This window comes from Alosa pseudoharengus, unplaced genomic scaffold (genome assembly GCF_046254945.1).
Source record: "Alosa pseudoharengus isolate Yale_2024_CS ecotype anadromous, Long Island Sound unplaced genomic scaffold, YU_APseudo_1.1 YU_APseudo_1.1_scf_7, whole genome shotgun sequence".
NCBI lineage: Eukaryota > Metazoa > Chordata > Actinopteri > Clupeiformes > Clupeidae > Alosa > Alosa pseudoharengus.
In genome coordinates this window covers 37,628,955-37,653,998 of record NW_027468859.1, presented here as the reverse complement: position 1 = coordinate 37,653,998, position 25,044 = coordinate 37,628,955, and the positions used below count along the sequence as shown (strand labels likewise).

General features: G+C 42.4%; 2 protein-coding genes across 7 annotated transcripts; both read left to right on the top strand.

The window, feature by feature from the left end:
* The first annotated feature begins 984 nt into the window (after positions 1-984).
* ahsa1a (AHA1, activator of heat shock protein ATPase homolog 1a) lies at positions 985-8,044 on the top strand. The gene is made up of 9 exons (XM_076272505.1): positions 985-1,449; positions 2,286-2,476; positions 3,920-4,002; positions 4,882-4,999; positions 5,223-5,320; positions 5,651-5,779; positions 6,030-6,131; positions 6,629-6,680; positions 7,066-8,044. The coding sequence occupies exons 1-9, from the start codon at positions 1,370-1,372 to the stop codon at positions 7,236-7,238; spliced, it is 1,026 nt and encodes a 341-aa protein (XP_076128620.1). The 5' UTR covers positions 985-1,369; the 3' UTR covers positions 7,239-8,044.
* A 778-nt stretch (positions 8,045-8,822) lies between these two features.
* On the top strand, positions 8,823-23,621 carry sel1l (SEL1L adaptor subunit of SYVN1 ubiquitin ligase). 6 transcript variants are annotated; one of them, XM_076271779.1, is made up of 21 exons: positions 8,823-9,470; positions 9,807-9,844; positions 10,020-10,215; positions 10,653-10,820; positions 11,674-11,779; positions 12,269-12,431; positions 12,913-12,966; positions 14,054-14,113; positions 14,468-14,549; positions 14,812-14,966; positions 15,272-15,328; positions 15,557-15,625; positions 16,040-16,117; positions 16,387-16,449; positions 17,828-17,915; positions 18,669-18,817; positions 19,158-19,323; positions 20,310-20,387; positions 21,436-21,614; positions 21,798-21,926; positions 22,332-23,621. In XM_076271779.1, the coding sequence occupies exons 1-21, from the start codon at positions 9,404-9,406 to the stop codon at positions 22,539-22,541; spliced, it is 2,355 nt and encodes a 784-aa protein (XP_076127894.1). In that variant the 5' UTR covers positions 8,823-9,403; the 3' UTR covers positions 22,542-23,621. The 6 variants fall into 6 exon arrangements, with proteins under 6 accessions (XP_076127894.1, XP_076127897.1, XP_076127895.1 ...); XM_076271782.1 differs by having other exon boundaries at positions 10,017-10,215; positions 20,313-20,387; positions 21,436-21,608; XM_076271780.1 differs by having other exon boundaries at positions 10,017-10,215; positions 20,313-20,387.
* Positions 23,622-25,044: the final 1,423 nt, after the last annotated feature.

The following is a 25,044-nucleotide window of genomic DNA, read 5'->3' as shown; positions in this document are numbered from 1 at the left end:
TGCGTTCGTATTCCAGCGCTGAACTCGGCTGCACAAAGGACTGGCTCTCAGTTCAGTGTAACTGCGATCAGTGTTCCGTTTGGCTGGACAAAATGTGCATTTAATTGCACAGTGTATAAACATAAAAAGTACAATTGGCAAAATAAGATTTCACACCCACACACACATAAATGCATACTATGCCTCTCTCTAAAACACACACACACACACACACACACACACACAAACACACACACATTAACCTCAACTCCAAAACTAATTAGGGGGAGATACTGTTTGAAGTGCCAGTCTTACCCTCATACGTGGTACTCCGTACCCCCCTCTCAATTTTTGGAGGCCCCTGCTGTTTTCCTAAGGGCCTGGCCCAGTAGTCTGCCAGGCTTTATACAAAGATGAGTAACATCAACTCTCGTGCAGGAGTGCAGGATACACACATAGAGGGGGAACTGTCTCTGCTTTCAGCTCCTGAGAGAGAGAGAGAGAAAGAGAGAGAGTCTTCCTGCTGCACCATGGCAACAATGAAATCATGGCACAACCAAATCACTTGACTGATTCCCTGGATTCTGAGGTTTCTCTGTACAAGGTTTGCAAATGTACTGTATTGCTCACACAATAAACATATTAGCACATCAAGACATATGCACAAAAGGAAACTAAACTAAACTGAATAAACAGAAACCATGCTAGATCTACCTGGAATCATTCATCTGCCCTTTGGAGTCTCTGCAGCTGACTGATGCTCAGAGATGGTGTTTAGTCTACACCTTCATTATATCTATATACTTAAACATATACCTGTAAATATGGCCATTTAAATATGTTATGTGTGAGACATGTATCATGTAAAACAGTTGCATGACAGACTATGTTATAGTCATATACAATATAGAAGGACTAGTATGTTGACAGAGCTCTTTTACTCTCCAAGCCTGCAGGTGGCGACAATGATTTTTTTCAATGTCTCTCCAAATCAAGGAAGAAGAAGAAGAATCTACTTTATTGCTTGCTTTCTTGTCTCTGTGGGCTGTTAGCAACGTTGCTATTGCTGTGTTGTATTTACTTCTCTACTTTCGCCCCGGAAATCAACGCATTTCATAGTTTACCAAACGATTACCAAAACACTGTACACTGAACTATTAAACAGAACGTACGTGTTCATACGTGATTACTTGACCGACAAGTTAGCCTGCTAGTTGTGGTGCGGTGTTAGCCTGCTAACATTACGTTAGCATTTGTACAGTTGGGATTTTTCGAGAACTTTCTAGATAAGTCACCGCAGGATTTAGCGACCTGTCCAGCCGTCATATGTGTGAGTACCAGTAGAAGTACTTAACAGTGAACTAAACAGCTATAACGTTACTGGGACAAAATGGCCAAATGGGGAGAAGGCGACCCACGCTGGATCGTGGAGGAGAGGGCTGATGCTACCAACGTCAACAATTGGCACTGGTAAGATGGGACAGCAGCAGCCATAGCATAGCTGCAGTACCTCATTACTTGGTGTTGTGGGAAACAGATTTACTGGAGTTAACGCGAACTCATGGCTTCAGTATTCAACTGTGACTATTTGAACGCCTGGACTGTTGATGTTGTTGAACATTTTTAAGTAACGGTGGTAGTGGAACAGTTCCCCTGATAACAAGAACGAGTTATCCTCAAGAATTCAAAAATGTACCTTCTGAAAAATTGTGTAGTAGTTGTAGCCGGGCACCAAAAGTGAAGCATCTTGAATATGGTGGGCTCTGTAAGGGGGTGCTAACGTAAGAGAGGTCTATTTTAAGACCACTTGGGTCAGACTGATGGGGGTGTATATATACACCAAAGAACAGCTGTCACACTCACTTCTCGCACTTCTCATAGCTCAGATGGGATTGTTACGGGGCGACATTGTTGCTTCCTTTCTGCCTACACTTCACTGAAACAACTACTTTCGTTAAAGACCTTGAGAGTTGTGTTCTTTCTGTGGTGAATTTGTGTTTTGAAAGGACCTCTGGGATGCAGTGGCAGTGCTGTATCGAGATGTTCCACATCTGAAGTGCTAACATTAAGCATGATCTCCATGTCATATTAGTCTGCTGTAAGCATCATATCGGAACCCACAAGAACATGTCTGGCTCACCACCAGTAACTCTTAATCAATTATTAGCTATTTTTTCCCTATGAAAAATGAGGCTGTTTTGTATCTATTGTGTGTTCTATGTAGATGGGAAGTCAGGTTCTCTCAGACCCATTCTCTCTATCACTCTGCCATTGCTGACTAACTGTGGGATCCTTTGCTATCACAGGACTGAGCGGGATGCAACGGGCTGGTCCACAGACAAGCTAAAGGAACTGCTGATGGGGGTGCGTGTGGAAGGGGAGCAGGGCGTCTGTGAGGTCACTGCAGTCGACACGCTGGATGGTGAGGCCTCGATCAACAACCGCAAGGGCAAGCTCATTTTCTTCTATGAGTGGAACATCAAAGCCACGTGGACTGGTGAGTTTCTGTCCAGGGATGCACACAGCATGTCCAGTCTTCAAATATGGCTGCATTGATTTATTTTTTACTTCAGCTGTAACAATAAAGTGAATCTCCATTTGCCATTTTCCTTAAGAAGAATATAATGGTATGGGGGATTGATTGGCATTAATCTTGATGATGTCATTTGGAATCTTTGATGATGTCATTTGGACTCCTTTGTTGAAGTTGAAAAAATATAATATTTGAGCACTAAACAAGTGTTCACGTGAGGCATAATTGATTGTAATGGGGGGTAAAGAATAGGTTACACACCAAGAATGGATCAATAGTCTGATGTAAGAAGGGCCTACATCATTCACGCCCTTGTCTTCTCAATTTGTAACAGTCTGTTATTGTTACTGTGTATGCCAATAAGTTTATTGGTCTTTTATGCAAGAGCAGCATGTCTGGTCAGATTGAACGTATTTGGTGTCTGAGCACTTAAATGTTTACCTTCGATCTGCTAGAATATGTGTGTTATGTAATATAGGTCACAATATTAAACCATGTTCTGAGATGACCGTAATAGTAGGCCTGTCTGATGTTGAAGTTTGCCTTGTACTCCACTTTCCTTTCTGCCTAGCTGTGTATTTCAAAGAGTTTCCCATACATTGACTTATTTGTGGCGGCCCACCACAATATCAACATTGACCACCACACAATGATTTTTACAGGTTTTACTAAATTGTGCTTAAATCTGGTCAGCATCATAACCACGCTGCGCTAATGTGTTAAAAACTGTTGCATTCAAGTTAATTCTGCCAACCAACCACCACAAATAGAATATAATTCTGTGGGAAACACTGTATGTTGTGCAATGGTATAGACTGATAGAGCTGGTCCCATAGTTGCTTGTCCTATGTCCTTTCCGTAATGTGGGTCTAGCTTAAGGTGACTGAAAATCTTCTGGTCAAGAGTAGCAAGAAGTGCATCCTCATCCACATCATGTGTTGCCCATTCTAATCTCAGAGGATATAGGGCTCCTAATAAACTGCATCCCACCGAATTCAATCAAGGTGTCACCTTTGTCAGGTGGCGATGCTGTATTTAATTACATAATTGTCATTTTGTCTGTTTTGCTCTAGAGTGGTAACAATGCTCCAGAGTCTGTGGAACAGAGTGGAGGAGTAAGGTTCAGTGATAGTCTGGTTTGTTTGCATCTCACAGACAGATCGCAACAGTTTGCTGACGATCAGAAAGAAACAAGTAATTTAAAAAAAAATCATACTGGTGTGACCTTCAAAACAATACACTGTCACCAACAGCATGGCTGAAATAATACTTCTGTTTTTGACACAGTTTGGAGCCTCAACTTGCCATGTGAATACAGAGAGACGTCAGCCATAGAGCCACATTATCTGATAGGTACTCACGCTTCAGTCCCTAATATATACTGTAAAATGCTGTTTTCTCCCACAGGCACAACCAAGAGTGGCATCAAGTACAAGGGGAGCATCGAAGTTCCAAATCTGTCTGATGAGAATGACATGGATGACTTGGATGTAAGTTATAGTGGAAATGGAAACGGCATTTTGCGTGAAAGCCTGATGAGCGATATCAAGTACCAATCAGATGAGTCTTTCCATGCACTCGTCTGTTGTTAAATCTGTATAAATACAGGTCAAATGATCCAGTTGCTTAATTAATAAGAGCATGTTTCACTAAATATTTTAATTAAGTTGATAGACATGTATATGACCCAAATAAACATCTCTGTAGGTTACCAGAGGTGCGTTCAAATTCGGGCAAACAATGGCTAACAATGGCTAACATGTTTTCTCTGAACAGTTACATTTGAATGATTGAATGAAAGTATAATTATATATACTTTTTTGATCCCGTGAGGGAAATTTGGTCTCTGCATTTAACCCAATCGGTGAATTAGTGAAACACAAACAGCACACAGTGAACACACAGTGAGGTGAAGCACACACTAATCCCGGCGCAGTGAGCTGCCTGCTACAACGGCGGCGCTCGGGGAGCAGTGAGGGGTTAGGTGCCTTGCTCAAGCGCACTTCAGCCGCGGCCCACTGGTCGGGGCTCGAACCGGCAACCCTCCGGTTACAAGTCCAGAGTGCTAACCTGTGGGCCACGGCTGCCCAGTTACATTCCATTGTAATGGTAATTGGATTGTTACCTTCGTCAAGCTCATGTCCAACTTCACTGTATGTTCGCAGAGAACTACCTGCACAGATTGTTTGCGAGTGTTTGCAAATATCTGCCCAACACTCAAGGCAAACAGGAATCTGTTTGCAAATGTTCACCTATGTTTGCAAATTTGAACGCACGTCGAGTGCAACGTGTTGTTGTGTCTAAATGTGATGATAGATTCACATGAAAAGGCTTCTATTTGTCCTGACATGTCCATGTTGATGTCATAGATCAGTGTTGCGCTCGGTAAAGATGAGCCCCTCACGCCACTGGCTGACCTGATGAAGAAGGAGGGAGAAAAAAAGATCCGCATCGCTCTAGGAAGCTACATCACCCACCTGAAATCAGGTGACAGCACTGTCTATAAAACCTGAAATGATATTGCAGCTTGTATAATGCTTGATTCAATCAACATGAGTAGGAGGAAGCATTTTTTTCCATTTAAATACTTGTCCGAAGACTACATTCATCAAGGTTCCAGAGTGTGCTGCTCTAAGCTTGGTCTTTGTCTCATGGCTTAATTACCATTAGGATTTTGTCCTGCTTTTACCAAATATTCCTGCATTTACAGAGTTCACGCAAGGCATGATCCTTCCATCGGCAAATGGCATGCCCAGCCAAAAGCAGCAGCAGCAAACTGCCCCCAAAGCTAAAATGGACAAGTCCCAGGTCAGTGGTCATTCATACTGCCGCTCAGGCTCAAGCCTAGTGGTGAACATTCAGTGAGTTTCTACTGGGTGGAACGGTTTTCTTTTTGTGGTTGTGGCCAAGGCTTATTACAGGTGCTAAATTTAGCTCAGACAGTCTTTATCCCTCTGTTGAATCAAGTCTTGCTATGTTACTTTTAAAACTGTCTTTAGAATTGCCCTGCTTATATTTTCAATGTACTGATATATTGAAGTGAACAACTGTCCTTAATATGTATGTACTACGGGATAGGCTATTTGTCCTGTGCGCACTGTTAGATAAATGTAACATTTGTACCTTTCCTTTCTTCAGACTGGCTCCTCTACTTCGGCTTCCTCAACAGTTGCCACTGGGGTGAAGATTCCGACCTGCAAATTCAGTCTGAAAGATAATTTCCGCACTGCACCGGAGGAACTCTACAGAGTCTTTCTCCATCCTGAGGTGAGGAGTACTGTGTTTTGTCCTTTATCCAAAGCGACTTACTTACGTCAATTAATACAGGACCAGTCTCCCCGGGGTTGATTGCCTTGCTTAAGGGCACAATGGTGGCAGCCAAAAATTAAACTTACAACTTTTCAGGCTACTGCATGTTAGCCTGGCTCCTTAGCCACTATGTTCCCATGATGTATGTAATGTACCCAGCTCCAGTGGTCAACCAGGTTGATGACGTCCATTGTTTTTACTGACACAGATGGTCCGAGCCTTTACACATGCTGATGCGGTTGTTGAAAACCATAGAGGGGGAAAGTTCCGGCTCCTGGATGGGAATGTGTCTGGGGAGTTTCTGGATCTGGTAAGGAAAGGAGATGGATTGTCAAGGAGGAGTAGGCACATGTTTATGAGGGGTGAAAGTAACAAAAACTTAATGTAATGGAAATTTTTAAATCAATTCACATCATTTAAAAATGTTAGCGATAATTGTTAGTTTTGATTCAGTTTTTGTTACTTTCACCCCTCATGTGCTGATAATTCTCAGTGAACCATTCTAGCCAAATAGATCAACACATTCATAACCTATAGGTTTCCAAAGGGAAAAGGTACTATAATGCTCTCTACAGTGGGGTATTCATCATCTGAGTTGTTTTTTAAAACATGTACGGTAGGTGAAATCAGTGATCTTGAAACCATAACCTCCTTATATCAATTTTGCCAAATGTACAGAATGTACAGACCATTGAGGCCAGATTAGGATGCATTTAGAATACATGTTCCTATTTGTTTCTACCAGTAAAATTCAAACTTTCATTTTGGTAGCCATTTTTAGTAGCCATTATTGTTATCTCTCCCTAGGTGCAGGATGAAAAGATCGTCATGAAATGGAGATTCAAGACATGGCCTTGTGGTAGGTTGCAGATTTGCACTGAGCAGGCTTATTTTCTGATACAGATAAGATTGTGAGTTGATTGTGTTTAGGTTTTCCCCCTGTATTTTATGATGCATAGTTATGTCTGTGTGTTTTCCCTGTGTGTTTCAAAAACACTGGAAGAATGTTGCCATCTCATTACTGAAACACACTACCATAGCTCTGTATCTACCAGCCAATAAAAGGCATGCAGGACACCCATTTGTTTTAGACTCTTGTTTTAGACATTTGTTTTCTGCAGCTCTATGTGTGCTCGGTTATATTTAATTGGGATGATTTGAGAATTCCAAGCCTCAGTGAACATTTCCGAAGTTGAGTCATCCATTCCAAGTCATTGTGTCTTGCTGTCCTCTTGTTCACTCAGAGCACTATGCCACTGTGACCTTGACCCTGAAGGACAAAGGGGACGAGACGGAGCTGCACCTGGACGCCAGAGGCGTCCCCACCAATGAGGAGGAGCGGACCAAGGAGGGCTGGCTGAGATACTACTTTCAGGGCATTAAGCAGACATTTGGTTTCGGGGCCCAACTCTACTGATCCATCTGGCGCACATGCAGACACACTTTTACTCATAGACAGAAGAACACACACACACACACACACACTCTCTCTTCAGTTATATTCTCTGAGCAGCATACAGAGAACAGGGACTACGCAAACTTGTAACGATGATGAGGATGATGGTAGCCATAGCCGTCTGTTGTGGTGGCCGTATTTCCAGCACCAGCTTGCATATGTGTAGGATTACCCCGAAACGAGTTAACCTTTCCTTGCCTGAGACGATGGAGAGGTTTGCGTCTGGTTATACAAAAAGCTTTCAAGGGTCAGAGCTTTCATGCTTTTTAAAAGAGAACAGTGTTTTTGACATCGATCTGTCTAAATGTGTCCTCTTGCAGTGTATTTTAATTATCCAGAGTATTTTGAATGTAATTATAAGTTTGTGTTTTTTTTTTGTGTGTTTACATTTATTGGACATCAAGACTCTCTCGTGTGACAGTTCTGTTCTTTTTACCAAATGAGCCTGCTTTTGAAAACAAATGCCAAATTTACAACAGACGGTTTACAACATCTTTGTTGATACTTGTCACATTGAGAAGCAATTGGTCACATGTGCAGAATATGGAAAATATGACCCGGTTAAATGGTAAAAAGAAAATATCTAGTGATTAATGTGTTGATAAAATAAATGTATTACATAAATTATTTTGATGAATGTTGTATGATGTTTGACTTAGAGAGGTTCTCACATACTTGAAATTGTTAATGGCCCTAAAATTCAAACATGCTCATCTAAGGCAATCATCTTCTATACTGTTCTTCAATAAAGTCATCAATCAATTGGATATGTGTATGCATTTGCAAACAGGATATACCTATATGACTGAACTAGGATCATGTGGTAGACAGTTCCATGTAACCAATTATAATGTATGCTGTTCAGACAGCTAGAAAAATCCATTGTGTCTGAAAGCAAAAGAAAAGTATCACAGTATATTGAAATTCCTTCTCCTACACTACTCTTTCACAGATGTATATAATACATTATAAGTGTGGCATGGTCTGTCGATCCTATACAGTCACTGGGATGTCCTGAGATATCGCCACTCATGGAATGACTCGTTACATCATTAATGAATAAATAGTTCGACCGGACCTAACTGTTGTATAAGAACATTTATTTTCCATTCACAGCCTCACAGCATAGTGTACATTGTGTAGCCTAGCCCTGAGTTTCAGAACGCACTGGTAGTTTCTCCTATCATTTTTAAACTTTAAAAAGCTTTCCCATATGAATTGTATTGGTTTGAGTATTTTTGTCGTATTCATTTTTATTAGCTTAATTAGTGTCAGAAAATAGCCCAATGCAAACAAAAATATGCACAACAAAGTTGGTCGGTGTACTGTAAACCTCGCTGTCTGTAAGGTTTATGTAAAAAAAAAAAAAACTTCAGACGAGCTGTCGTGTACAATCCAACGCGTTTTTTACAGGTATGTAAAGTCAATTGTGTGTGTGCATACGCCATTGGACAAGAAGCCTTTAACCTCTTACGATTGGCTACTATTATCTCATCGCGCTTTGCGATTGGTCTATTGGAGGATTAGGAAATGGTGTGTGAAAGGGTTAGTGGCTGGTCAGCTATCTGAAACTAGAGCAAGACCTTTCGTGTCTGTAGGCGTTGTTTATTTAAGTTTTAGCGACAGGGCAGCATTGAGGTGTCTTTTGTTTGTATGTGCAGTGCGATACAATTAATGTCAAAAGTCTGAGACTAACATATACAAAGCGAGCAAGCTTTTGTTTGCGAAACGATAATGCTAACTAGCGATAGCTAACTTGCTAGCTTGCTCAGTGTCTTGAGTCGTCAGGAGCGTTGTGTTGACTCCTACACACCAGCTACCTTGTGGATTAGTTCTTTGGCCTCGTAGCCAACCTTTTACGAATGGCAATGTCTTTGACATAGCCAACTAGTATTAACGATGTATGTGTGTAGAGATACTTGCGATGCAGATTGTGTGTGGCCACTGGAACGCCAGGTATAGCTACTACCTCATGCGGAATAACTGTCGTAGCTAGCTAGCAGTAGCTAACGACTCCAATGGAATAGGGTATAAAAGTGAATGATCAGCTGATTGAGCTAACCAGCTAATCTATTTAGCTTGCTGTAGTTGTCCTCGTTGTTAAAGGGCTTTGTGGATGTTCCGCAATGAAGGCGACGAGGATCTGTCAACTTCTATTTGTTGTCATATTTGTGTCTCTGGGAACAACAGCTGGTAAGTTGCATCGATTGCTGTACGAATAATACTGCAGAACAGCTTTCTGTGTACCTAGATACAACAGCTATCCAGGATGTCAAGTAGACTGCCTTAATGGTTTAATAGATAACCAACGATTTTTGAATAAGTGGGCTGTATAACTTTGTCTCGTAGTTATTTCAGTAATTTAAGTTATCTCAACAGTGCCAGGAAAGCAAGGTGGTAGGCTGGAGTACTAACGTTAGACTTTAAACCTTATACACTATCTCGTTTACAGTGCAAGCACTTAGTAAACATGGATATGCTGATGTTTATAATGTCTCCTTCTAAAGTGACTGCTCTGTATCTTTGCAGATTTGCAAGCCGAAGAGAATGAAGTGCCAGACGTCAAGGTAAACAGTTAGTTGAAGAGGTCAACGACACTAAATATTTAATGATATTCATTGTGCTGGTATTTGCTGGTAGCCCGACTCCTTTACTGTGCTTCATGCTCATTGTCATTTCAATAGCACAAGACTAGTAATAAAACTGGAAATACTTTGCCCCCCCCCCCCTTTACTACAGCAGAACATAGAGAAGAAGGAACAGGTCCCAGTAGGGGCCCATGTGGTAGCAGGCCAGTCCATTTACCCACAGGAGCCAACCCCAACGGAGGAGCAGGCCCAGGAGGACCAGGAGCATGGCAGGGGAGCACCAGAAATTGAGGTGGAGAAGGAGGACCTACCTGACCAGCCCTCCCCTCCCCAAGTGAAGCCCAAAGAGAGTAAGCGCTCCAAGGGATATGTTCTGACCTGCCTGGCTGTTTATTGTGGTTAGAGAATGTCCTCTGGTGTCAGTGATCTACATGGTGGTGATAGTTAGTTTGGAACTTGATCTCATGACCTTATGAAAGTGGGAAGAAAGGGCTTGTCATTCTGTGCTTTTGTTATGAATGGAAGATGTAGACTGACACTGACAAAGTTCATAGAGGGGGATCAGTGTTTCACTGTGTTGATGAGAGAGGAATGGCTATGCTAATGTTAATGACTGTGTTCTTTTTTCGTGGCACTCTCTGTTTCATTCTCATTTGTTCTTGTGAGCGTTGTGCTTGGATGAGCTCAGTATGGCCACCGTATGGTATGAGTGTTCAGTTTGGTTTCATAATGTCTCTTACTACACACTTTAGCATTATCTCTACCGTTTGTCTGTTCTCTGCTACAGTTCCCGTGGCGATTGGGGGCACAGCCTCAGGGGAGCCCTGCGTCTTCCCATTCCGCTTCCTGGGCAAGGAGTACAGCGACTGCACTACCGAGGGCCGCCGCGATGGCAGGCTGTGGTGCGCCACCACCTACGATTACGACCACGACAAGAAGTGGGGCTTCTGTGAAAGTGAGTGCACTGCGTGTGTCTGTGTCTCTGTCTCTGTGTGTGTCCCTGTGTGTGTCCCTGTGTGTGTCTGTGTCTGTGTCTGTGTCTGAATGGAGTGTATATGTGCATGAGTTGTCCTGAGAGACCAAGCGGTTTCCTATGTAAATAAATGAGTGTCCTGAGTGCTTGTGCACTTCAGTGGGGCATGTGTAGAGGATCATGGCTGTTGTGGTTGTGGCAGTTGCTGTTAAACCTTTAAAGATTCAAAAAGTGTCTCAACTTGCCAGCACCAGCTACTTGAAGTGTAGTGTATTGGTAACTCATGTAAATATTTATTGGTTTTTTTGCTTGCAGTGTTGGCATTGTTGGAACCCTTCTATTTTATTAGATAATTCATACCATCAGATACACTTTTGATATCAGTATGTCAGTATGTTCTCATTGTTATTTTTTACCATTGTTATCATATCACGTATTGTGCCATTGGTACACAATTCATTCAACTTTCTTTTGTTGTGGCACATGGAGACTAATTTATACAACAAACACTCTAGCATTTATTCTTGCCTTTTGAGCATTTGCTCCAACTTACAGATGATTAGCTTGAGCTTGGTGTTGGTGACTGGTGTTGTGAAATCACAAACTAATCCTCGCCAGGTGTAATCAGGCAGCAACTTCTCATGGTTCACTGATGGACCTGGGAATAATATAATGGACTTAACATGCCACCGACACCCTCTTTTGATTTAAGCTCACCAGCTGCCAGCCACTCACCAGTGATTTACTTCAGCCTGTCACTGAAAGTGAGTAACCCAGGTTGAAGTGAACCTGCCCACTAACTGTCTGTTAACCTTTTACCCCTCACCCCTTGTAGCGGAGGAGCAGGCAGAACAGAGGCGGCAAGCTGAGGAGGCCGAGGAACAGTATCTGTCTGCCGTCCGGATGATCAACAGCACCAACCGGAAGAGCCAGAAGAAAGAGTAAGGCCCCCCCTTCTGCCCCATCCCTTCTTTCTGCCATGATTCTGTTAGCGATTTCATACTGCAGCTCAGAGGTTTTACCCACGCCATGCTCAGTGCCACAGCATGCTGGGTCTGCTGGGTCTGCTCCTCCGGTTATGTTTGAGGGACTCTTATCTAAGTCAGGGTCAGACGCTAGTCTTAACTGGATCTGTGTATTTATACACAGTATTTAGTATTTATCCTAAGGACTTATCAGGGCCTTCAAGGTAAGTGACCGGTTCTGTATTCGTTCCTTTCCAGCTGCAGGTATATATTTGGGTGATCTTTAGACATATATGTCCGTATATGTGAATATCCAAAGATATGATGATGTAGGGAAATCTCTGTGACAAATCAGTGATGCCATGACAGAATATAATGGTGCAAAAAATTTAAATATAATCTCTTAACATTCCTGTCTGTCTTGTTCTCTTCCTCACTGTTATTCCCCATTCATTTGCTCTCCAGGGCATATGAGAGGCTACTGAAGATCTCTGCTAAAGGTCACGTCAAAGCGACAGAGAAGGTGGCCTATGCCATGCTGTTTGGAGAATACATCCCTCAGAACGTCACTAAGGCCAAGGATCTGTTTGAGAAGCTTGCACTTGATGGGTCCCCCAAAGCCCAAATGGTACATTTCCTTCATTTATTTGCATCATATGACAGATTTTACTTAAACATTACTGGTAGTAAAAGTGCCTGCAGACATTGGTCTGTATGTTGTATTATGTAAAATAAAGGCTTAGTCAATACTTTGTTTTTTTTTTACAAATAAATGATCAATTAATGCATGTCATCAAAGCTTGATAGCAAATATACACACTGATGGTCACAACGAGGACATATTGTCCCCACAGATGAGTCCTGAAAAGTACTCTTTGATAAAGAACTATTTATAGAACCTCTGTGGAAGCCTTTTCATTCTTTAGTTAATGTTTGGAAGCCTTCATACCCTCAACCAGTATTATTTTCTGAGATGTATGCATATTGCTGTGGTTGAAATTGTCTTCAGTGCAATGGGATTTTCATAATCCGGCATCTTTTCCCGGATCTAAAATGTAGGCCTTGTTGCTATTTTTTGGTATCTGACTTCCACTTCAATGTCCCATCAGGCTCTCGGCTTCCTGTATGCGGCAGGTCTGGGAGTGAACTCCAGTCAAGCGAAGGTAAGTGTTCTCTCTGGACTCTGAGGGAGTAGTCTGGACAGTGGTCTGGTTTCAGCATGAGCATGTCTAAAATAGGTGCACTCTCCATTAGTCACGGATCACATTGACCAGCGGCAAGCGGCAGTTGTCCTATTGTTCGCTATTGTTCGGCAGCAGAATGATTGGAGTGGCAGCGTTGCTCTAGCGTCACACAATTTAAGCGTTGAACTTGGTTCAATTTTCAAAGCATAACGTGAGGCTCATCAAATGTCAATTTAGACAATTGAACACAGACCCTTTGTGTAACTTAGGAACGAGATCGAACTTATATGGTCTAAGTGTTGTGTTGCGCTTTATCGCTGCCGCTTCGTTATTTCCAACGTGATCCCTGCCTTACAGCGCCCACTGGACATTAGGGGCCTGTGTCCACCAATCACGTTTTTTTTGTGCTGATAGCGCCCTCAACCTCATTTACAGAGCTCTTCGGTCAAGTGGTTATTGTCGCTAGGTTACAGCGCTGTGAATGCTAAATTTCACAGGATTTGTATAGCCGCTGTTGGCGCAAAAAACGACACAGGCCCTAAATGAAGAGTTTGGTTCCAAAACCCTATATCCTCCATTTTAACTAAATGTTTTCCAGGTAATTTCAGTGGAATTGTAATTGAGTTATTGTTATTTGATGTATATTTACTCAACCAAAACCAGTGCAATTGTATTGATATTAACGGAAATACACAATTAAATAACATGACAATAGCATTACTTATTTGATTAATGTTTTTAAAAATGGAGATATAGCGTTTTAAAACCAAACTCTTCAAATATAAGTTTTTAATACATACTAAATGTTCACAGCCCAGTCTCGTATGGCCTAATGGTGGTTGATGTCAATAGGTTTTCATCTTAACAAATGTGTAGAAAAAATGGCCTGTAATGCTGTAATGATAAAATTTGTAATTAGACATTACGTGTATATAATCAGGAAAAACACATTAGGCCACAAGTTGAGTGCAAAAACACATAGTAGTGTACATGATAATATACTGAAAACATGGAAGATTTTATTTGAAGCATCTTCTTTAATTGTTCTCTCATGTTATATTTACAGGCTTTGGTTTACTATACCTTTGGTGCCTTGGGTGGTAACCTGCTTGCCCATATGATTCTGGTACGTATTAAATGTTTTTCTCGCACTATCTATTCAGTCAGTTCTGCGCAACCTGATTATGAGCTGATATGCCACATTTAAAGGAAATACGATTCAGGGAACCAACTAATGTGTATGTGGAATATAGAATGTGCAAGGCGTGGCTATCAAATAATGTGGCTGAAAGTTCAGTTGTTTTAATAAAAACCTTTAAGTTATAACTAACTAGTCTACAGTATACTATATTAAGCAGCTGGTGAAAAGAGCGAAACTTAATACTGTGTAAAGTGTGTGTTCTGTCACAGTTGTCAGTGTCATGTGATGTATGTTGTCTGCTAGTCAGTGATCATGTGATTCTCCTTTTCCTGTTCCTAGGGCTACAGATACTTTGGAGGAGTTGGAGTGCCTCAGAGCTGCGAATCAGCGCTCACTCACTACAGACTCGTGGCCAATCACGGTGAGATGCCTGCCTGTTCATCCACCCTTTACCTCACTTCCTGCTGTCTGTGGGGAACGAATGAGGAAGCAAACAATTACTAATGCACATATTGAAGTCAAACTTGACCTTTGATAACAGATGTGTCTTTTACATAGATAGACCAACTTATAATAATGAGGTTATAACAAGTTAAATAAAAACACTTTGCAGTTCGCACATGCAGTGTCTTTCCTGTGCTTTTGTGGAGCCTGATGGGATTTGTGCTTTTGTTCGTCCTCAGTGGCTAACGACGTCTCCCTGACGGGGGGCAGTGCTGTGCAGAGGATCCGTCTGCTGGACGAAGTGGAGAACCCCGGCTCCAGCAGCAGCATGCTGGAGGAGGACCTCATCCAGTACTACCAGTTCCTGGCCGAGAAGGGAGACGTCCAGGCACAGGTGAGCCCTGAGTGCTGCTGCTGCTGCTGCTGCTGCTCTGGAGCTTATTTATCAGCCTACACTGGTCACACCTTTGTGTCCATAAAGAATAGTGTTTGAGACCAAGCCTGCATATCCGGAAAAAACAATTCTGTAAAGCATAACAGATACTGAAGGCAGGCACAACTCGTAGTTTGCACAGTGTCTGTTGGCAGGTCAAACATCAACTTGTTGCTCTAGCAATAAGTTCTTATGTTTTTTTTTTCTGTTTTTTTTTCGTTTGAGGGGCAAAAGGAGTCGTTGTTTTATTGGTTTGTCATTTCCAGGTTGGTCTGGGTCAGCTGCATCTTCATGGCGGTCGAGGAGTTGAGCAGAATCACCAGGTGAGCAGTGAACCATCACTCAGATCCACTGTTTTAATCACTACCATGAGTTTATAGTATTTAAAAAAATATCTTTGATTATCTGAACTCTTTTACAAACAACATCATCAAGATCACACTTTGGTCACCACCTTGTGTAAACTTTTTTACCTGTTAAAATGATTCTTCACTTTGACCATAGTAATTGATCCAAAGTTAATTTGCTGGACTCTCACCCTTTCTCTTCAGCGAGCCTATGACTACTTCAACCAAGCTGCCAATGCAGGAAACACCCATGCCATGGCCTTTTTAGGAAAGGTAAGCGAATACTACATTGGCATTGTGCAGAGTTCATTTGAAAGGGACTGCTTGAAGTCTTTGGAATTTATTTATTTCCAGACAGGGATAGTGCACAATAAGACATTAACCTTGTACAACAAGAGAATATGCATTGTGCCAGGTTTTAGCAGATTGCTATTTTCCACCTGTAGTCCCTGTAGTCTTGCACTGACTGCAATTCTTAAACCTGTCTCTATCCATGTCAGTGTTTTCTTGAGCCTCTACATATTTCTTCTATGCCCATTTTTTTTCTTGTGTTAAAATTCTCCCCCTTTCCACCTCATTTTGGTCACATTTTACATGGTCTGTGATGTGCTTTGAAGCTCCTTGGTGATGAGCAGTGTGATATTGCCAGCGCGTCTCTTATGTGTCTGCGTGTCTGTCTGACTTCAGATGTACTCCGAGGGGAGTGAGTTTGTGCCGCAGAACAACGAGACGGCACTGCAGTACTTCAAAAAGGCCTCTGATCTGGTGAGTGTCTGGCGCTCTGGCCCCGGCACAGCACAGCACAGCACAGCACAGCACAGCACAGCACAGCACAGCACAGCACAGCACAGCACAGCACAGCACAGGCTGCTTTCTGTCTGAACTTATCTCTCTCTCTCTCTCTCCTCATTTTTGTGGCTTTTGCATTTTGTAACATCTTGCTCATATTGATTGATTGAAGTTTTGTGCTGTTGTATATGGTAATAAATTGTAATTTTAAAAGTCAAAATCTTTCTTTCTTTCTTTCTCTCTAGGGTAACCCAGTAGGACAGAGTGGTCTGGGAATGGCCTACCTGTATGGAAGAGGGGTCCCTGTGGTAAGCCAAAATGTCACTCTCATGTACCTTCAACACCACACCATTTTTTCTCTGTATCCGACATTACGCACAGTCCCATAAACCATATAATGACTTTAAATTAACATTGATAGACATGTGATAGACAAGACTCATCAAGTCTTACAAACAATCTCTTACTTCCATTACTTGCAACATGCTATTCCTGTAGAAAACCCGTAGCCCAGTTACATGCCTGCAGGTAGGCCTGCTTTAAAAATAGGATGAGATGGGAAAAACATCATTCCAGCTAGGCATTCAATAATGAATATTGAATAGTATATTGTACATTAGCCTATAATAAATGTGCAGTGAACAGAATTTAGGCATGGCTGCATGTGACATTTTTTACAGATCAAAATGCCTAACAGCAGTTTTGAGTTAAGGCTATATGTTTATTGTTAAGTCTATTAAATAAATTCATGATAGAGTAGACAAACCATTTTTCATCATATGATATTTGCAACAATGTGACTCAAAAACAGTCTCTGCTAGCAAGTGACGGACGGACTGATGGTAATTTTGATACCACAGATTTAATAGAGACCCAGTCAGACCAATAGTATGAAAAATCAGGAACAGAGTTTATTTACAATGATGCACATCAAGGGAGAGACAGCATGACGTCACCTAAAGATCCATCAGCTGCTCTAACTAGACAAGGAAATTGTTAGGGTTTACGTATCCTTCCAGGCTGACGGGAGATGGCGTTGGTCATCCCATCTCACGTGGACTACACTGAATCAGACTCTGATTAGTGGCAATCCGGAGCAGATAGCTACTGACTCAGCCATGCAGAACAGTGAAACACTACAAAGTCATAATATTCCCACTTATCTCTAAATACAGTCACACACAGATGTACACAGGGACAGTACAGATATCATACAGTCATTACATAGAATCATACTTTTAGTATCAAAGTGACCCACTAATGAGAAATGCAGAACATTAAACAACATATTGGAATATTGGACATAATGTTCTATTCCACTTTCTCTCAGGATGGACAGACTGAGGTTCCTATAATTTATAGATAGATGCATATGAGGAAGCATTAGTATGTATGTGAGTGTAATGGGCCCTAAACTTCAGGTCTGATGATAATGAAACCACCGCATCAGAGGAAGGCCTCTAGTCTTTATTATCATCTCTATACTTCTAACCTTGCATACCACTTTGACTCGGTAGTTGGAACAAGTGAGCAAATAAGTGCACATATTAATGTGAAGGAAGTAGTCATGCAGGAGGGAGAACATTATTGCCAAGAGAAATGAACAGGCAGCCATTCCTGTAGGCTCGATGCTGGGATCTCGTAGTGGGTAAACCAGGACGCCTCTGTTTCTTCTTCTTTCTCCAGAACTATGAGCTGGCTCACAAATACTTCCAGAAAGCTGCTGAACAAGGTTGGGTGGATGGACAGCTTCAACTAGGAACCATGTACTACAGTAAGTCTGTGTTGTTTCCTCCATTTATGCCTATGGGGCTGTGTGTTCTTTAGATGATGCTCTGCCATTGTTTAGTCACCCCCTCTCACTTCACTATCTCTGTTTTGTCATGGTTGTTTGTCCGTCTATTGGCCTGAAATTCGTAAATCTCACATGTATTTGTTTCCCGTGTTGCCAAGGAGATTGTTGCCCTGTGAAACTCCCACCAGTGTTCTGTTCTGAAATTGGATGGAAAACAACAGCAGTTATGAAAGTTCAGTGCAGCGACAGATATTTGTTTAAGCTGCCTGTTATGTTCCTATTTAGGCCAGTCAGTTTTTGGGGCCATTTTAATATTATAAGAGTACAACTTGTTCCCCAACAAAGTCAAGAGTCTTATCTGATGTTGGAAACTAGTCCAGTGTTCCATATTCCATTAGAAAGAAGTCAGCAGGGAAATATGAAAGTGAATTTCCATTCAGCCGTCGAAATGGGAAAGTCTATCTCAAATGTAGTGTGCTAAGATTGCAATGATCTGATAATGCCACAGTGAGTTAGTGGGCAGCTAAAGCACAAATTCCACTTCTCTTTTCACACTTATCTCTCTCTCTCCTCACCTCTCTTTTGTTCCCCCTCTCCTACCCTCTCCTCCCCTCCTCTTTCGTTCCCCCCTATCCCACCCTTTCCTCTCTTCCTCTCTTTCATTCCTCCTCTCCTCTCCTTTCCTCCTCCATCTCCCTCCCTCTCCTCCACCTCTTCATGTGTCTGCGTCAGATGGGATTGGTGTGAAGCGAGACTACAAGCAGGCACTCAAGTACTTTAACCTGGCCTCCCAGGCTGGCCACATCCTGGCCTACTACAACCTGGCACAGATGCACGCCACTGGCACAGGGGTCATGAGGTCCTGTCCTACTGCTGTGGATGTAAGTGTTGTGTCCACTTCAGTCCACACACACACTTTCACAGACCTATGTATTCCCATGTATCTGTGTGCATATGTTTTCAACATGCATGCACAGATACATACCATCACAAGCACTGCAAATAGATGAAATCAGTCAGAGTGGGAGAGACGTGCATATCCATATGCTGCCTCCTGCACTTTGGTCTGTTGGTCCGGAACCATTTGAAACATTTGAATCGTTATGTTTATATGCAGACACTTTTGTCCAAAGCAACTTATAGTGGCATCCATAAACATTACACACTCAGTAATGTATCAACATACGCTCTCTGAGTGTGTGTTTGTGTGTTTCCCTGTAGCTCTTCAAGAACGTGTGTGAGCGCGGGCGCTGGTCTGAGCGTCTGATGGGGGCCTACAGCAGCTTTAAGGACGGCGACCTGGACTCAGCGCTGGTGCAGTACCTGCTGCTGGCCGAGCAGGGCTACGAGGTCGCCCAGAGCAACGTGGCCTTCATCTTGGACCAAAGTCAGTCCCCATCCCCTTCCTCTTCCTCTCATCTCCTCTTTTTCACCTCCTTCTCAGGCGCTCGCTGTCCTTCCCCTCCTCCACTAGGGGGAGCTGTTGGCATGCGACGGCCCATGATTGATACTGTAGCAAGAGAAGAGTCAGATTAGCAGAGTACAGTCATATTGATAATTATAGCAATGAGGGCAATGAAATAATTGCAATGCTGAATAATTACATAAGAATCATTTTTTGTGACAGTTATATAATTATTGATTTCAGTTGGCATGTTTTGCTGCAACTGATGCCCACACAGTAACCCTCCAAACTAAATTAAACTGTCTAATTGCATTAGATTCCAGTGTTTCCCACAGAATTGGAATTAATTTGTGGCGGTAGCTGACTTTGACAACGGGGGGGGGGACAGGAGATACTGTATGATTTCATAACTTAACTTAGTTTAGTCTCTTCAATGTAGCCTACTATGTTGTGATAAGACCTTAGCAGAGTTCACTTCAATGCAGCAGTTTTGAACAAATTTGCGCAGCATGGTCACGATGCTAAGTGGATTTAATAGCAATTTAGCCAGACGTCTTCTATGCAATGCTTCTATGTGGCAACAACAATCGTGAATATTTTGTTAAATGCACATGCAGAGGAGGGGCAGCGGACTACGAGAGAGAGTGGGGCAAGGAAAGGTTGCGTGCGTAAAAAGCGCAGCTCAATGGCAATGCAAGGATTTGACCTTATGTTTAATTTAAATAAAATTTAATTTTACACATAATACATTCATCTGTGGCGGCCGATTTTTATTTTGTGGCGCCCCGCCACAGATTAGTCAATGTATGGGAAACACTGGATTCTCTACTGTGTTAAGCTATGAAAGCATGCATATGTGTAAGGCCATGGTAAAGGACACAAATGACACAAAACACATGTGAAACAATGTGGTGATTTTAGAGAAAACTCTGTCTCACACTGCTTTTGTGTGTGTTTGGGTTTGCCAGCAGAGGGGTCGCGTATCTTCAGTGAGAATGAGACGTATCCACGTGCGCTACTCCACTGGACCAGAGCTGCTGTCCAGGGTCAGTGCTACACACACACACATACACATACACATACACATACACATACACATACACACACACACACACACCCCTCACAGGCCAAAACATGAACTGCGCTCACCAACAGCATGGCACCAATCTGAGGATGAACTCTACTAGTCCATTTATCATGCCAGAGGAGGACCTGGAGCTTCAGCTTCCATTGAACCAATAGCTGGAGCAAGAATGGTTTGCCTACCGACCTTTAATATGGTTAAGGTTCAATATTTTAGCAGTGTTGTGAATTCAGGAGCATCACTGGGGTTACTAAATATTTTGATAGGGAAATCTGAAAGTGCATTTCCATTCAGCCGTTGAAATGGGAAGGTCTATCTGAAATGTAGTGTGCTAAGATTGCAATGATCTGATGAGAGCCATGTGTAAAAAAAAAAACCACAGTGGGCAGCAGAAGCACAAACAACATAAACATGATGTTAGCTAATTTAATGTACTAGCGCTAGTTAGAACGTATGGTATTTGTAGCCGCTCTCTAGCCTGATGTCATGAGTCGATATGATATTAAGTTGTGGAAACTAAGTAATAAACTAATTCATGTTAAATTGCAAGTGAGCAATACACCAAAACACTCCTGATCACACACACACTCATAATGTCTCTCTCTCTCTCTCCCTTACACACACACACACACACACACGCACACACACACAGTGTTCGGTTACATCACTGAGTAGGTCTACCCCAGACGTAATTATTATAGGTTATTTGATAGTAATGGAAAATCTACATAAAACAGATATATTCATTTACTTTGAAGTGAGTAGGGTTAGTTTACAGCATGACATTGGTTGTGCATATTAATAAATTGCATTTAATGGCGGAAAATTATTTTTTATCTAATTAATAGTCTATTCCAAAAAGAATCTATAGCTGCAGCCCTATCTTTCTTTGGACCTCTGTTTTGACAGCCATGTGTTGTGTTTCTGTGTGTGTGTGTGTGCGTGTGTGTGTGTGTGTGTGTGTGTGTGTGTGTGTGTGCGTGTGTGCGTGTGCGTGTGTGTGTGAGCAGGCTACACAGTGGCCCGTATCAAGCTGGGCGACTACCATTTCTATGGGTACGGCACGGATGTGGACTACGAGACTGCCGTCATGCACTACCGTCTGGCCTCAGAGCAGCAGAACAGCGCCCAGGCCATGTTCAACCTGGGCTACATGCACGAGAAGGGCCTGGGCATCAAACAGGTGAAGGTGACATATATATACACACACACACACACTTCAATAATACACTGAATTCTGCTGAATGCTTCACTGGCGTGCACCAGTTCTCAAATAGGATCGTGTTCCGATCTTCAGCACCACATATTGTGTGTGACTTCACTTGAATGAAACAGACATCAGTGGAGACTCTGACTCTGGTCTCTCGCGCAGGACATCCACCTGGCCAAGCGCTTCTATGACATGGCAGCCGAGGCCAGTCCTGATGCCCAGGTGCCCGTGTTCCTGGCTCTGTGCAAGCTGGGAGTCGTCTACGCACTGCAGTACCTGCAGGATCTCAATGTACGCCACACAAACACACCCACACAAAGTGCTGAAGTGTTAGTGTTTCTGTGGAGAATTTGAATAAACTTGAGATAGAAAGCACAAGCCTTACAATAAATATTTTTTTTATTTATTATTATTATTATTATTATTATTATTATTATTTTATTTTATACTTATTTTGTTTATATCATATTATTTATCCCCTTTACATCTCAATTTGTCTATTCTTGGCCACACTTTCTTACACTCTTCTTCCCTCTTTTGCTCCATCCTTTTCCTCTCTCTCTCCCTCTCTCCCTCTCGCTCTCGCTCTCGCTCTCTCTCTCTCTCTCTCTCTCTCTCTCTCTCTCTCTCTCTCTCTCTCTCTCTCTCTCTCTCTCTCTCTCTCTCTCTCTCTCTCTCTCTCTCTCTCTCTCTCAGCTGAGGGAGATGTTTACTCAGGTGGACCTGGACCAGTTGCTGGGTCCTGAGTGGGATCTGTACCTGATGACGGTCATCGCCCTGCTCCTGGGCACCGTCATCGCCTACCGCCAGAGGCAGCACCAGGCTCCCCCACGCCCACCTCCAGTGCCCCCGAGACCCGCCGAGCAGCCTGACCAGCCAGGGCCCGCCATGCCTGAGGAGCAGTGAGACACCCATCCACCCTCCCCAACCCCCCCCCCCACCCCCTTCCCCCTCAGCCATGGCCAGCAGGAGCGGGGGAGAGAGCGGGCCGAGGAGAGGGCTAGCGGCAGCGCTAAGAGACTCAGATCAGAAGCTCCTCTCCTCTGTTACCCCTCACTCTCCTAGGAAACTGCCCAACGATGGAGGAGACCATCCATCAACTACGTACCCCCCCCCCCCTCTTCTTGTTCTTGTTTCTCTTATTGCTCCTGAGTTGATCTATCAATGCCCCCCCAGGCTTCTCCAGCACTTGCCCCACACAGCCCAGCCCTGGACATCCAATATCACTTCTCAGTTCTGTTTCACAGCAGTGGACAAACGTGGACAGAGACACTTGAGAGACAAGATAAAAACAAGTGTCCCTTTAATGCATTACGGTGTCCCCAGACAAACCTCCTTTCTCCCCATATGGGGTCAAGAGGTCATGGCTTGATCGTTCCCCCGGTGATGTATGACAACACCACAAACCCTCCTAATCAGCCTCAAGAAGGAACGCTGTCAATGAGAGGAAGAGACTGAATGAATGATGACAAAATGTTTTGTCTGCGCCATCCCTTGTGGTCAGTCAAGAGCGCAATGTCCAGGGTGGCCAACGAGAATGTGTAGGGTTTGCCTACGGGCTTCGGACGCATAGAAGAAAATTAATGCTAATGAATGGGAAAAAAGAACATTTTTAAATCGGTTTTGCCTGCCTGTTGATGTTTATTTCTGTTTCTCTCTGTAGCTTCCGTACATTTCTTGGCTAGCAATATGATTTATCATCACTTGTCTTCTGATATGACGTCAACTGGAAGATGTCATCACTGTTGTGTATTTTCTTTAAAAAACAAACAAACAAAAAAAACGAAACAACGAAAAACATTGATGTTGACAGGCATGCTCTGATATGTTCTATTGCAGAACATGCTTTTCAGGCACATATGTCCCATTCAGGAAAAGAACCAGAGGAACACTGTTGGCTGCCCTTCAGCAGAATTTACCAGGGATGTTTGGGAGTAGCGTGTTGTTATTGATGTAAAAATAAATCTGACAATAATTAATAATTGAGATTACAACTGTTTTTTTTTCTTTCTTTTTTTGCATGATTGTTCACAATCTTCACATTGTCCACTCTCTCAGACTATTCTATTAAGTGTAATGGCTCAATTGCCACCCAAAGTGGAAGGATTGAGCGCTTTGAGTTGAACTTCAGCTAGATGCTTTAGCTGTTGCTTGAAAAAGAAACTCAACCCCTTGCCAGCTACATACTCAATGCATCTGGTGTGTCAGCTGTGCTGAAATCCATTCTTTGACAGCTTTTAAGGTCCTTTGACTACTTTGTGAAGCAATACCCTAGTGGAGAGCACCTTTATGAATTCTATTTTTCATTTATATATCAATGCTTTGCAATATATTAAAAACAAACAAACAATGTGGACAGATTCATTCAGTGGTTAATACTATGTTTTTGGAGAGTTAAGAGTTAAAAATGCTTGGACAAGAACAAGGACATATTTTGACAGTAACAAGGAAATACTATGTAAATGTGTCTTGAGATGCTGGGTGTAGCTTTTGTGTGAATTATTTGTGAGTTAAGAGTTCATGTCAGTTCACAGAGCAATATTAAATGTATCGACTTCTGATAGGAGGATAATTCCTGTACCGAGAACTGATTTTTGGTTTTACACAGTGAATGACTGAGGGAAATCTCTTGTTTGACTCTGCCTTCTCTATCCAGCAACGCATATGATGGACATCAGCATGAACATGTCTGGTGGTCTTCATCTCCTGCCCTTCATCAAGCTGAACATCTTTAGACAAAGTGGAAACTGCACAGTGGAAACTTGGTAGGAAACGGCACATAGAGTGGACTAAATACTTAATTTTTACCATGTCTAGTTTGTAAGGAAGACATTAAAATGACCTTTGGCCGCACAACGGATGCATCAGTGTCTGTTTTTTTTTAATTAGTTTTACCAACTCCTAGAACAAGCTTTAAAAATTGCATACTGTATGAGCATAGTGTGATAGAGCTCTTCCAACATGGAGTCTATGAACCAAATATTCTAGGGCCTTTACTGTATACCACAGTACAATCAGGGTTCCCACCAGGGTCATGGAATTTCTGGAATATCATGGAATTTCAGAAAGTCTATCCAGTCGTGGAATGTCAGGGAATTTTGTTGTAGCAGTTTAAATTTACTTGCCAAAAAAATACATTAATAAAAATATTTCCACGCAGAATTGGAGTATATCTGGTAACTTTACTGCTTGCTTGAGTAGCCCAAATTTGTTTATTCAATTCCCATTTACTCATCTCCCGCTCTAAAGAAGTAAAAGATTCTTGAACCCTGTGTGGCTGCTCTGAAATCATTGGTCGCCATATTGTACAATTAATTACATAGTAAGTCATGGAAATTCGGTTTTTGTTATAAACTAAATTAAATGATCACATTTCTAATGACATTGACTTTTCTAGGTTGGATAGCTG

Coding starts and splice junctions, on each gene's coding strand:
- sel1l (XM_076271778.1), top strand. CDS start 9,404: ATGAAGGCGACGAGGATCTGTCAACTTCTATTTGTTGTCATATTTGTG. Junction 9,845..10,016: donor ATGAAGTGCCAGACGTCAAG/GTAAACAGTTAG, acceptor CCTTTACTACAG/CAGAACATAGAGAAGAAGGA. Junction 21,615..21,797: donor TGGGCATCAAACAGGTGAAG/GTGACATATATA, acceptor TCTCTCGCGCAG/GACATCCACCTGGCCAAGCG.
- ahsa1a (XM_076272505.1), top strand. CDS start 1,370: ATGGCCAAATGGGGAGAAGGCGACCCACGCTGGATCGTGGAGGAGAGG. Junction 5,321..5,650: donor CTAAAATGGACAAGTCCCAG/GTCAGTGGTCAT, acceptor TCCTTTCTTCAG/ACTGGCTCCTCTACTTCGGC. Junction 5,780..6,029: donor GAGTCTTTCTCCATCCTGAG/GTGAGGAGTACT, acceptor TTACTGACACAG/ATGGTCCGAGCCTTTACACA.